We start from the raw sequence: 13,036 nt of genomic DNA on the forward strand, positions 1-13,036 counted from the left end.
ACTTATTTGTCACTGGCTTTAAAGAACAGGTGAGACTTCTGTGTTGTCTTTAGCTGATCATTTTGGGGACAGAGCTAATGGAAACCAAAGGTTATGATTCCACAAACAGCTGCATGCCCATAAATGATTTCCTCCAGTTATATTAACTGTTTACAGGCGCAGACTTCCCAAATCATTAAGTGAAGGATTAGACAATACTGTCATGGTCTCAGGGTGTGAGGTTAAGATTTTAGAGAGCAATTTTCAGTTTAAATTAAGAGTATGGAAAAGAGGGTGGAATGCCATCTATAACCCCAGAAAAGTAAGCCAAAATTGTTAAGCCAAGAATATTGATTCTAGTTCCGAAAAAGTTAGTCTGAGTCACTTTTTGATAACTGGGTAGAAATTTTAAAATGTACTATGAGACCTGAATATTTGAAGAATGTGAAGTAAATCTTTTGGTAAAGGCAAGTAGGATTTATAATTCTGGATTTGGCTTCTTTAGAAAAAAATCTCATGGTGTAGGTAGACTTGTGATGTGCATAGCATGAATTATAAAATTCCCAAGTCACTATCTTACACACTTGAAACTAACATAGCATTGTGTATCAACTATACCCAAATAAGGGGCAACTAAGTGGTTCAGTCAGTTGAATGTCTGACTCCTGATTTTGGCTCAGGTCATTATCTCATGGTTCCTGAGATAAAGCTCTGTGCTGCCACGGTGGAGCCTGCGTGGGACTCTCTCTCATTCTCTCTCTGTGTCCGTCCCCTGCTCATGTTTTCTCTCTCAAAATAAATAAACCTAAAAATAAAAACTATACTCAACTAAATTAATTAAAAAAAATAAAAACCCTCTTACATTATAGAACACCTTCCCCTTTAAAGGTTCTCTTCCGTTTAACCATTTTATATTGACTTGGCCCAACTTCAAAAGAGTTATTTTTTTCCATCAGAGTGAAGGAACATAGAGGGAATATAAAGTGAATTTTAAAAAAGCTCATAACTGGGGCGTCTGGGTGGCTTAGTCGGTTAAGCGTCCGACTTTCGCTTAGGTCATGATCCCGCGGTTCGTGGGTTCGAGCCCCGCGTCGGGCTCTGTGCTGACTGCCAGCTCAGAGCCTGGAGCCTGTTTCAGTCTGTGACTCCCTCTCTCTCTGACCCTCCCCTGCTCACGCTGTCTCTCTCTCTCTCTCCTAGAAAAAAAAAACAAAAAAACATTTTAAAAAAAAGCTGATAACTATATTTACATTTAGGGTATTTTCTGCATTTAATGTACACAATGTAATATTTATATTAAATGCATTACAGCTTTCTGGATCTCCATAGGTATCTCACTGCAATGGATTTTAGAGTAACAAAAGCATATTTTATCTTCCAAAGCAAACAGCAAGAAGGAGTTATTACAGGGAGCATGTAAGCAAATTTTATCCAGATTTCTTACATGAAGTATACATTTAACACTTAAGAAAGGTATAGAATTACAAGCAAAAGAGCAGAATGAAATCATTTGACCAATGACCAGTTAGGGATGAATCACTGGGCTGGAGAGTAAGTAGCCTTGGGCCTCAAAGCTGCTGGCATGGAAGAACTATTAATTAAAGAAAAGAAGTGCCATTTTAAGAAGATAAGTTATTTTTCTTTTATTATAAAATAGTATCTTTCTTTCCAGAAAATAAGAAGTCTTGATAAGCAAGAGTAAGGAAACAAATGCTCCCACCCAAGCCCTTTAATGTATAGCCTTTTATTTTTAATTCATGCAAACATTTACAGAAGTTTTTCGTTTTTAGCAGAACTTGTTTTTATTCATATTACCAAACACCCTCTTGACAATGATGTATGTTTTCAATGCCATTTTTCCCACTTGATTTAAGTGTGTGCAACCTGTTGTGAAGCACGTGGCTTGTGACTTGCTTCTCAGTATAAGAGATCATGTTGTGAAATATCCCTCCAAATACAACTTTTTGATTCATATTCTTTGGGCTCTTTTCCTAGCAGTGTAATTGACAGGAGAATGGGTAATAGACTTGCATATGCAGTGCTGAGATCATTCTCCAGAAAGGGTGCACCATTCATCCTTCCACCAGCTGTGAAGATGCCTTGTGCCCCAAATTTATGCTTCCACTATGTCAGATCTCTCAATGCTCTACCAATCTCATTTCTCAAAATAACTGTATTTTGCTTTAATTTACATTTACTTCCGACTTTTTCTTGCTTTGTGAATTGGCTGCTCATGCTCTCAGCCACCCCTCCTCTGTTTTTTCTGGTAGAACAGTGCTGTTTCTGATTTTTAAGATCCAGTGTTCTTTTACGCTTCCTCAGAACTTTAATTTTTTAAGTTCCTTTTTACATTTAACTTTTTATATTGGAAATTTATTCTGATATGCAGAGTGAGGTCATGTTTTCTTTCCCAAATGGTTAAACACTTGGAAGGATTTCATTCCTTTCCCCTTTTTGAAATAATAGCATTCTCATATGCTTAATTCTTGGCTCTGTTTCCAGTAATTTTTATTCTGTTCCATAGTTTGGGTTAATCCCGTACTAGAATACCTGGTTTTAATTACCGTAATCTTACATATTACTGTTTAATATCATTAGCATATTAAGCAGTGTGAAATTTACAAAAATTAAAGGCATGGTGCTAATGTTCTTGGTTGCAGATTTCTAGAGCTGTAGATTCAAAGCTAATTGTTCTATTCCAAAAAACATGACATATTTAAAAAATTTTTTTCAGTATAGTTAAAAAATTATCCAAAGTGTTTCAAACACCAGAGAATAAGAACAACTTCTTTTCAACGTGCATTTGTGTAGAGCCCTGCTTGCATTTCCTAACTATGCAGATTCTGTACAGAGATAAAAAGCAGGATTTAAAGAGGAACACAGCCATGGAATTGGTCCAGGGAGGCCAGGGAGACTGGGGTTGGTACAAGTTAAAGACTCTATGCCCCATTCACCTTTCCTAAACTGCCTTTCTCACCGGCCGCAACTCAAGAATTATCTTTGTAACTGGAGTGTCCTCGGACTTACCATGGCGTTCTGTTTCTGGAGGTTGAAAAGTTCGTTCTGATACATCATAGCAGCAAAGGGATAAACAGCAGGCAGCTGGGCCTCCGGTCTCTTCAGGGCAAGCAGCGTATTCTCGGGGTCGCCTTCCCGAATGACAGCATTGATGTGGTTCACTGCAGCCAGCCCTGAGCAGGGGTTGGGGGGTGGGTGTCACATTCCATCAGAATGCCGGCTTTTTCTACTGCTTTCCCTGCTGACCTAACCAGCCCATATTTCCAAGATTAGAACCTAAGCAGTCCCTCTCCATGAACTCTGAAAAGCTGCAGATGGAGGCCAGGCAGAGCCTTGGAAATGGGAGCAGAGGACCTGGAAGTCAGTCCAGGCCTTGGAGATGGTCCCTAAAAGGACTTCAGCAGACACAGAGCTGGGGCTACGAGGTCACTCCTGTGCAGCGTGACTGCCCTACTGAATCTTACCCTTCAGGATCAGGTCTTCTCACTTCTTTCATTAGGGCTTCAGAGTGTTCCAGTCCCTGAAGAGGTCCCCCCTTGGGGATGCCCACAGTATTTAGAGACGGGCCATATGGATCCCACGGGCCTCGTTCTTGAACGCTCCTTGTGTATTAGTACTGCCATTGCAAGGAGACTGAAGCTACGTGGACATGAGAAGGCAGCCTTGCCCTGCCGCTGCACCCCCCTGATGCAGCACCCTGGGCAAGCCGGCCGGCACTCGGAGAGAGTGCTGCCTGCAAGTGTTGGTATTCATGCTCAGAACATTCTCCCTCCACTCTTGTGCTCTGTGAGGTGTGACTTCAAGAAAAAATCATCTCGTGTGTGTGTGTGTGGCGGGGGGCGGGGGGGTTACTATTACAACCTGGGGCACCTGGGTGGCTCAGTTGGTTAAGTGTCTGACTCTTGATTTCTGCTCAGGTCATGATCTCACGGTTTTGTGAGTCTGAGCCCTGAGTCAGGCTTCCTGTGCTGAGGGTGCAGAGCCTGTTTGGGATTCTCTTTCTTTCTCTCTGTCTATCTGTCTCTCTCTCTCTCTGTCTCTCTCTCCCCTCCCCCCCAACTCTCCACCCCCCCCACTGTCTTCCTTTCTCAAATAAACTTTAAAAAAAATTAAAAAAAAAAAAGAAAATATTACAACCAAAATTTATACAATTAATTAATTGTGTCAGTATCCCTTAACCTGAAAAAAACAAAACCAGAAACCCCGGTCACAGAAATGCCTTGGTTTACATGATGTGACCCCATCATAAGCTCTGTAAGATCTCTACCAGTTGCAGTGTTCAGCTTATGAGGACCTGAAGTTCATGACCAACTTCAGGGTGCCTCAAACAGTAGATTTATCACAGTTTTCAGAAAAAAGAAACAGACTTGCTGACCAACTGGAAGAATAAGTGACCAACCCTGCCACCAGGCAACAGCAAACTGGACAAGTACCAGCAGCATTTTGCCCTATAAAGTAAGTTTCAGGGGAAAAGAGATCACATAGACTCACAGACTTCTGGAGCTTTTCATGGGGTGGTCTGTCTCCCTATTGCGTGACTAGATTAACACTAAGGTTACTCTAACCCTTTTAACAGATGATGACTTACCGTCTGTAAGTCATTCACAAGGAGCTACCCTCCATAACGCTTCTCCTGAGACGCATCACTCAACAGCAGGAAATACTTACAGCTAATGCGATTTTCTTTGTTACACCCCTCCAAAACTTACACTTATTCTAAAGGACTCTAAGAACCCAAACATGCTTTTCTATTCTAAGAATTGGTATGTCCAACAAGAAAAATCCCAGAAAGGTCAGTCAGTGGACATCTGTGGCATCTGCTGTCATGTGAAAATCACCTAAAGCCTCCCAGCTGTGCCTCTCATTATTTTGGAGAGTATTCTACTTCTCCTTTGAAAACTCCATTACGTGAGTTTGCACCACTGGATGGTAAAATAGTACCAGAAAACCATATCCTTACGACACTCTTTAAGAACCATTTCTCCTAAAAATAAATAAAGTGAGTTTATGCACTCTTTTATGCTCTGCGTTTAACAAAATTTCCAGCCCTGATCTTAACAGAATATGTGCTGTAACGAAGGGAATGCATATATCAAACCCAAAAGTTAAATGATGGCAGTTCAAACAAAGCTGATGCCTCTGACAACACATCTGATGACATTACCATCGAAGCTGTCACTTAGGTCACTTCTCTGGCTGTTATGAACATAGACGCCTTAACATCTTAGTATAATAACCTACATGGTTGAGAAAAGGCTTGTCAAATAGCTATATTCACTTATTTTAAAGCATACAGTAGTCTTATTGTCATGTCCCTGACTAAAGTATGTTCTAGTGGGTTTTTCAAGACTGTTCTTGGTTCTGTTCAACTATAAATTTTCAGATGGGGAGAGATAAACTTCAGAATCATCATATTCTACACATTAGAAGCCAGAAAACATTACAATGCCCTTCATGATTTAAGCTGGTTATGCATCAGTGCAAATCATCTCATGCTTTTTATTTGAAAATGGGAAAGCAAGTATAGCCACTGTGGCATGAAATCTGCGGTCAGGAAATTATGCCACTAAGCATTAAAACATTTATATAAGGTATTTTATTTTAAAAAAGAAATCAAAAAGAAAAGAAAAGAAAAAGAAACCTGTTTTCAAACTAAAGGATGACAAAAGGCTATGAAATCGTTTCCTCACTATGTTTATGGACCTCAGCTGTCTTGCTGGCAATGTAATTTTCTGTAATTCATTTCTCTCTAGCATAATGAAATTCTCAGCTTGCAAATAGAGCAGAAAGAGAAATTTAAAACTGTGTTTCGTGTATCATCACCAATAGGTTCAAAATTAAATAAGAATAAAAGAAGAACATCCACTCCCCAATGGTAAGGTGTTCCCTTAAAAATAAAATTACCCTGGAGCTGTCAGCGATTTTGTGTGAGGGAAATTCTCAAACCCGCTCAGTTGTTAAGGGCTAGATATTTACATTGATTTTCTCTAGGCCTCCTTGAGGACTGAACCCTTTGCATAGGTCTCTTCCAGCCACTTAGGGCAAACTTTTAGGGAAAACCTACATAGTTTCTATAGAAACTGTTAAGAGCAATAAAGAGCATTCAAAGGTTATCTAGGAGGTTAAATCAAGGACAAAGCTTAGGACTGTTGTAATTAGCAGACACTCCCAAGTTTAAATTTGGCAGATGGTTCACAGGCTTTATCAAATGGGCTCAATGGTCCTTTATGTATTAGGTTTCCAGTGGCTCCAGGGGAAATAAACGTCAAGTAGAACTCCTTATTGCCTCAAATAAAACCATTTTTTAAAAAAATTGTTATTTATTTTTGAGAGAGAGAGAGAGAAAGAGAGAGCGCGCAAGAATGGGAGGGGCAGAGAGAGAGGGAGACACAGAATCTGAAGCAGGGTCTAGGCTCTGAGCTGTCAGCACAGAGCCCAACGCAGGGCCTGAACCCATGAAGTGTGAGATTATAACCTGAGCTAAAGTTGGATGCTTAGCCAATTGAGCCACCCAGGTGCCCCATAAAACCAATTTTTATTAGAGAGAGGAAAAAGACTTATAAAAAATTAATCTCTCTGAACTTGCATATGATCATTTTAATTAACTGAGTTTTCTGCTTTTTACTGTCATACAACTGAACTCGATCTGAGGAGAAACTGTACTGTGAGACTCCACAGTGGTTCAGGGACATGGGATTCAAACCCGCCACAGTGCAATTTCACAGGCCCATCCAGTCTCATTCACTTGCTGAGTGAGGTAAGGAAACAATTCTTACTAACTGCAAACCAATCACTGGATGGTAATAAAGAGCACAGGTGTCAACAGTATCTTTTACAATTCCAGTCAAACACTGTCACATAGTCATGGGCAAGAAATGACGGTCTTTAAGTAATAATCTTTTATTAAACAGCCTTCCATATGAGCCCAACTAAGAGAGAGGTTCAAAGTGTGACCTACACTGTACCTCTGCTGAAACGTAAAGGTAGAACTAAAGAAGCTTCAAGGTACTTTGAGATACTCTGCATGGACTGGGGGTCAAGATCACCCCAAGAATTCCATGGGATGCTGCCGGATGATGTCCCATAATGAGGAGCAACACTGACAGTTAGTGGATTTTTCATCACATAAGGCAGTTTGACAAGGACACAAATGGAGAGTTTTGGTGCAATCCTGACCAGGAAACTTTGTATCCTACCATAGTATCCATTTCCTTCATGGGTCCATTACTTACTGTTGACTTTATTGATGTTGCCTTGGATTTCTGCTTGTGTCAGCAGCTCTTCATAGGCGTCTCTTTCTTCTTCGGAAATACAGTTATTCTACAAAACAAAGTCTTCACTGATTCCTGAGGTCAAATAAAAGGTTTCCAACCTTGATATTCAAAAGCTAAGTGCCACGAGGGAGAAAAACAGTTTACTTAGATTCATTTGAATTCAGAATAAGCACCAAAGAGTGCTTGCTCTGTGTGAGACACCAGGGTTATGTATGCCTGGCAAGGATGACAAAGATGAATGACAGCCCCAGTGACTCTCTGAAAGGGTCTATTTGTCTACTGGGGGAAGCATTAGGTTGGACCTCTTAATATTGCCATTTTTTTTGTAGATCGGAGCCAGTGGAATATTGACAGTTTCATTGCATTCAGTCTACTAAAATCAACACCATAAATAACAAATATACGTAGAACAAAACAGACTCCGTAGAATTACATACTCAGCTGGAAAGAACACTCAAACAAGACGACAACTGAGGAAGGCCCAGAGGAACAGGGCAGAAGCGGAAGCAGGGTGGAGACTAAGGGATTTGGTCGCAAGGGCAAGACAGTTCAGCAAGTTGGGCTATAGCATAGAGTCAGCCAGAAAGATGGGGAGGATGGTTTGGTATCCTGGAGGATTCCTTTAAAAAATGTTTATTTACTGCACAGCAAAGGAAACAACCCACAAAACTAATAGGCAACTGACGGAATGGGAAAAGATAGTTGCAAATGACATATCAGATAAAGGGTTAATATCCAGAATCTATAAGGAACTCACCAAACTCCACACCCGAAAAACAAACAACNATTTACTTATTTTGAAAGAGATAGTGTGGAAGAAAGAAGGGGGGCGGATCCGAAGCGGGCTCTGGGCTGACAGCAGTGAGCCCGATGTAGGATTTGAATCCCCAAACCGTAAGATCATCACCTCAACCAAAGTCAGATGCTTAACTGACTGAGCCACGCAGGTACCCCCNCAGGGAGTTTTCTAGGGGGCTGACATCAGATGTGTAGTTAAAGATTAATTTTGCAAACTCTACCTCTGAGAGGGGTTGGCTCAGAGACTGGTAGGAAGCAGAGCTACCCTTGAGGAAGGTGCTGTGACAACCCTGAGGCACGGTAAGGGGGGAGTGCACAGCTGGGGCAAGAAAGGTAGGACTAGATGTAAGCCTGGCAGAAGAGGCAACAGAACGCAGAGATGGAGAGAATACGGGGCACAGGAAGCATGTGTATGAGAAGGGCAGGGTGGAGATAAGCACCATGGGACAGAGATGAAGTCGCATTAGAGGGCCTGGTAGCAAGCTCCTATCACTTCAGCAAGTGGATGAGCTCATCTGAGGAAGAACAGAGACTGACGTGATTCAATGTCGGACCTTAAAGAATTCCCATACACAGAGGCAGGAGGAAGAAGAGACACTAAGAGATGCAGAGCAGAACCATGCAATGAGGCAGCATGGGAGCCACGTGAACAGATGACCTCAAGGCAGGTGGGGGATAGGGAGGTAGTGTGGCAGATGCTGGCAGAAGCCACCAGGTGAGACAGGTTTGGGAATGGAGATGATACTGATGTGGCAGAAGCCCAAGGAAGAGACAGCTGGCCAGGAAGCAGAGGCTCTGCTGTAAACTGAGACCGCAAGTGTCAGGTCAGGATCAGGCTGCCTTGCAGACGATGGATGGCCAGGTATGAGGGTAAACTACTGGGAGAATACGAGGAGAGTGAATTCAAAAACAGCATCTTTCAACTTCACGGTAGCCAATCATTACCCTCCATTCATGAGTCTAAAGGAACCTTGGCTACTACAAGGTCTGCAGGTGATGCCTGAGGAGGGAAGATGTTTAGCTACCATATCTATACTTCCCAGGTAAGGAAGGAGTCAAGGTTTACAACATGGCCTTCAGTTCTCACAACTTGTAAAAACCATCATAAAAGGAAACCTCATTTTTTAAATGTAGTGCACAGTCTTCTCTTACCCTTACATTTCACCCAAACCAATTGCCTATGGCCATAGAGACCACAGCCAATTGATTTAAAAATATCACTTTTAACGGTAAGGCTTTTTCAAACTAGCTGCTCATCGCCGCCTCACTGAGAATCTAATTAACTACCTTCAGTCTTGCGTTATCCTCTTTTCTCTTTTTGGCTTCCCAGAGTTCCTTCTGATATTCCTGGGCAAGGCTGTCATCTATTAAAGTTAAAACTGCATTTGGGTTTCTTAGCGTTTTAACGGTTTGTTCTGCTATTCCTTTTTCAATAGCTTCATTAATGGCTATAACCGCAGCGTGCACTAAAAAGAGAAAAAAACAATTTTATGAGTCAAAGACAACATGGACAGCTGCACTGACACTGCATAATTTAAGCAGTTTTGCTTTCTTTTACTCTACTTTTCTTCTACTTTCTTCTCTGGCTTCCGGTAGAAAGGACAAAAGGAGAGACCCTGAACACTCCACAGAGCACCCTTCCGACGACCTCTCCACTTGCCCATCTATCTTGGGTCCTGTCTCAGCATCTGCCACGTAATCTTTATTAATGTACTCAACCTGCACTGAATGGCTGAAATGAAGCAAACACTAGGTCAACCACTAGGGGTTTCAAGGGTCAGGGGGACACTTTTAAAGTACCAGGTTGTTTCCAAATGATATCTGTAATTTAACTGGCAACACTAAAAGACAATGGAGCAATGTACTCTACCACTAAATTCTGAGGACACAGAAAGCAAAGAAATATTTTGAAGAATGAAAGATATTTCTGGCGTTTTAATTCATATTGCATAAAGCAGACATTTAAAGACTGAATCAATCACACGGTTATATTCTCATATGCTCAACATAACCATCTACAATACATATAATAAAAACTTAAAAGGGGGCTGAAAATATTTTCTAAATATTCTATTTCTTATAACCAAAATCAACAAATACAGTATAGGTAAATCCCACATCAACAGCAAGTTCAGATTTCAAGAGACTCACAAGCAGCTTCATCCACTGACAGCTCATTAGCCAGAATACCACCTATTTTGCTGAAAGATGGCATTTGTATTCCGTATTTCTCAAGTTCCTTTCTCATATTACTAATTTCCTCCTCTGAAAAAGAATGACAATAAACAATATCAAGATGGAGGCAGGAGTGAGTATTTTCATATCAAGAAATGTCTTCATCCCCAAGGTCTCTCTCCCCAAAATCCAAGACTTATTTTTCTAATTAAAGAAAATTAAAAATGCCATGCCCTTTAAAAAAAAAAAAAAAAAGAAAGGGAAAAATGTTTTTATCAAGAAGGTGGGACATTTCTGAACAAGAACCTTAGGAAGGAGTCAATGTTACTCGTTTCACAAATGTGGGGAAAGGAGAACTGGTCAAAGACAAACAAACAAGATAATAACATTTTCTCCTCTGATCAATATAGAGGGAAGAAGGCATTCGATGACGTTGAAAGGAAAAAAAAAGTATCAATACATTTTCTTAGTTAAAGAACCATGTAAACATCGTCAAGATAAAAAGGAGTACCTGTGAAGTCAACTTTGCCCAACAAATCCTGGATCTGGGGTGCTATCCCTAGTTTGAACAGGTATAAACTGGAAAACAGAACATAAAATTATGATAAACTTCATCATCATAAATCTTAGAGTTAAGAATTACTTTAATCTTTTATTTTATTTTAAATGTTTTATTTATTTCTAGGAGAGAGAGAGAGAGAGCCAGCGTGAGCAGGGGAGGGTCAGAGAGAGAGAGAGTCACAGACTGAAGCAGGCTCCAGGCTCTGAGCTGGCAGCCAGCACAGAGCCCGACGCGGGGCTCGAACCCAGCACCGCGAGATCATGACCTAAGCGAAAGTCAGCCGCTTAACCAACTAAGCCACCCAAGCACCCCAAGAATTACTTTAATCTTTTAAAAATTTTAGTGTTTATTTATTTTTGATAGAGAAAGAGAAACAGCACAAGTGGGGGAGGGTCAGAGAAAGAGGGAGACACAGAATCTGAAGCAGGCTCCAGGATTCCAGCTGTCAGCACAGAGCCTGATGTAGGGCTCAAACTCATGAACCGGGAGATCACAACCTGAGCCAGGAGATCGTAACCTGAGCCGGTTGGATGCTTAAATGAGCCACCAAAGCGCCCCAAAAATTACTTCCATCTTAAGGGCTTCTTCGGTTGAGAAACACCTAAGAGATAATGTCATCTAATTCATTTATTTTATAGATGGGGAACTGAGGTAACACAGTCCCTGGTAGATGGGGACTATAACTGTAGTCTATGTCCCAAAGCCCCATGGCATTTCTGTAGGATCAACTAACTTTCTACCATTCATTTGTAGGGAAAATAAGAAACACGACTAATACAAAATAACAGGTAATAAACCCAATAAACATTTCCTTGGGCATTCCTTGTAGGATTCTAATTTTGTTCCAAGTACAGCTCAAAATTTAATTTCCTTTTCAATATTCTTTTAAGTAACATTTAAGGATATATTTGTTTTACATTTTCTCAAACAAATACCATAGCAAGACTATCAGCAGCTGGGGAGATGTTAATGATAAACCACAATACGGGCACACTACTAAGTGGAAGATGTGCGTGTGTGTGTGTGTGTGTGTGTGTGTGATTTAAACCCCTAACCTACCCAAAACTTGACACAAGTTGCTGAGGGCTAGCATCTAAATTTTGCCAAACATGAAAATATATGGTTATGTGGCTTTTTCCACTTAATCACTGAGCCACAGTTTCTATTCCATATTGATTCTAGCCTCCTCTGCCCCAAAGATTAATCCTCTGAGTCAACTAAAAACAGAAATCTGTATTTACTTTATTACCAATTATGATAGGTTTGTAATTTATGAGGTTTTAACTAGAAGTGAGAAATTATGCAAGAAGAGAAAATGAACTGAAAATGATTTCATTGGCTTGAAATACTTCAAGATTATCACTTCAGATGCTTATGTGAGATGTACCTGAGTTGATTATAAAATACATATAATTTCATTAAAGGATTTCAAGATCAAGCCTTTTTAAATGGTATTAAGACTTAACTCTTAAAACGTATGATTATTCAATTTAAGGAGTATGCATTTAAATATTCTTTGGCTGTTTCTTTTTTTTTTCTCTCTTTTTAATGATTATTTTTGTGAGAGAGCGCATGTGCACATGCACAAGCGGGGGAGGGGCCAGAGAGTCAGGCAGAGGATCCAAAGTGTGCTGTGCACTGACAGCAGCAAGCCTGATGTGGGGCTCAAACTCATGACTCACGAACCATGAGATCATGACCTAAGCCAAAGTTGGATACTCAAGTGACTGAGTCATGCAGGTGCCCTCTTTGGTCATTTCTGTACAAAACAATCTTTTAAAAAAAATAACACATAGTTAATGTTAAAAATTAGTGACTCATGGTTAAAAACAATTACACAGAAAAGCACCATCCAAAGTTAAACACTGAATATTGTGACATTAACACTTTTAATGCTGTTTCTGGAAATTTCTATTCCATAAACTCACACAGTGTTTGTAATATGAATATACTGTATTTTACCTATCCAACTGCTGAATATTTAGATGGTCACTAATGATTCTCCATTACAAATAAAACTGCAGGAAGGGCACCTGGGGGGGCTCAGTGGGTTAAAGTCCAACTTTGGCTCGGGTCATGGTCCTGTGGTTTGTGGGTTAGAGCCTCATGTCTGGCTCTGTGCTGACAGCTAAGAGCCTAGAGCCTGCTTCAGATTCTGTGACTCCCTCTCTCTCTGCCCCTCCCCCACTCACACTCTCTCAAAAATAAAATAAAAACATTTAAAATTTTT

The 13,036-nt window shown here is 40.5% G+C and overlaps 1 protein-coding gene across 1 annotated transcript in view; it reads right to left on the bottom strand.

Moving 5' to 3' along the window:
- The window catches only part of IQGAP2 (IQ motif containing GTPase activating protein 2), a 294,214-nt gene that overhangs the window by 105,228 nt on the left and 175,950 nt on the right, over window positions 1-13,036 (bottom strand). The window contains exons 8-10 of the mRNA XM_077759841.1: window positions 9,357-9,535; window positions 7,230-7,317; window positions 3,007-3,170 (exon numbers count right to left, since the gene is read on the bottom strand). Coding sequence (XP_077615967.1) covers window positions 3,007-3,170; window positions 7,230-7,317; window positions 9,357-9,535 — 431 coding nt within the window. The remainder of the gene's footprint in view (window positions 1-3,006; window positions 3,171-7,229; window positions 7,318-9,356; window positions 9,536-13,036) is intronic.

This window comes from Crocuta crocuta, unplaced genomic scaffold (genome assembly GCF_008692635.1).
Source record: "Crocuta crocuta isolate KB4526 unplaced genomic scaffold, BGI_CrCroc_1.0 scaffold162, whole genome shotgun sequence".
NCBI lineage: Eukaryota > Metazoa > Chordata > Mammalia > Carnivora > Hyaenidae > Crocuta > Crocuta crocuta.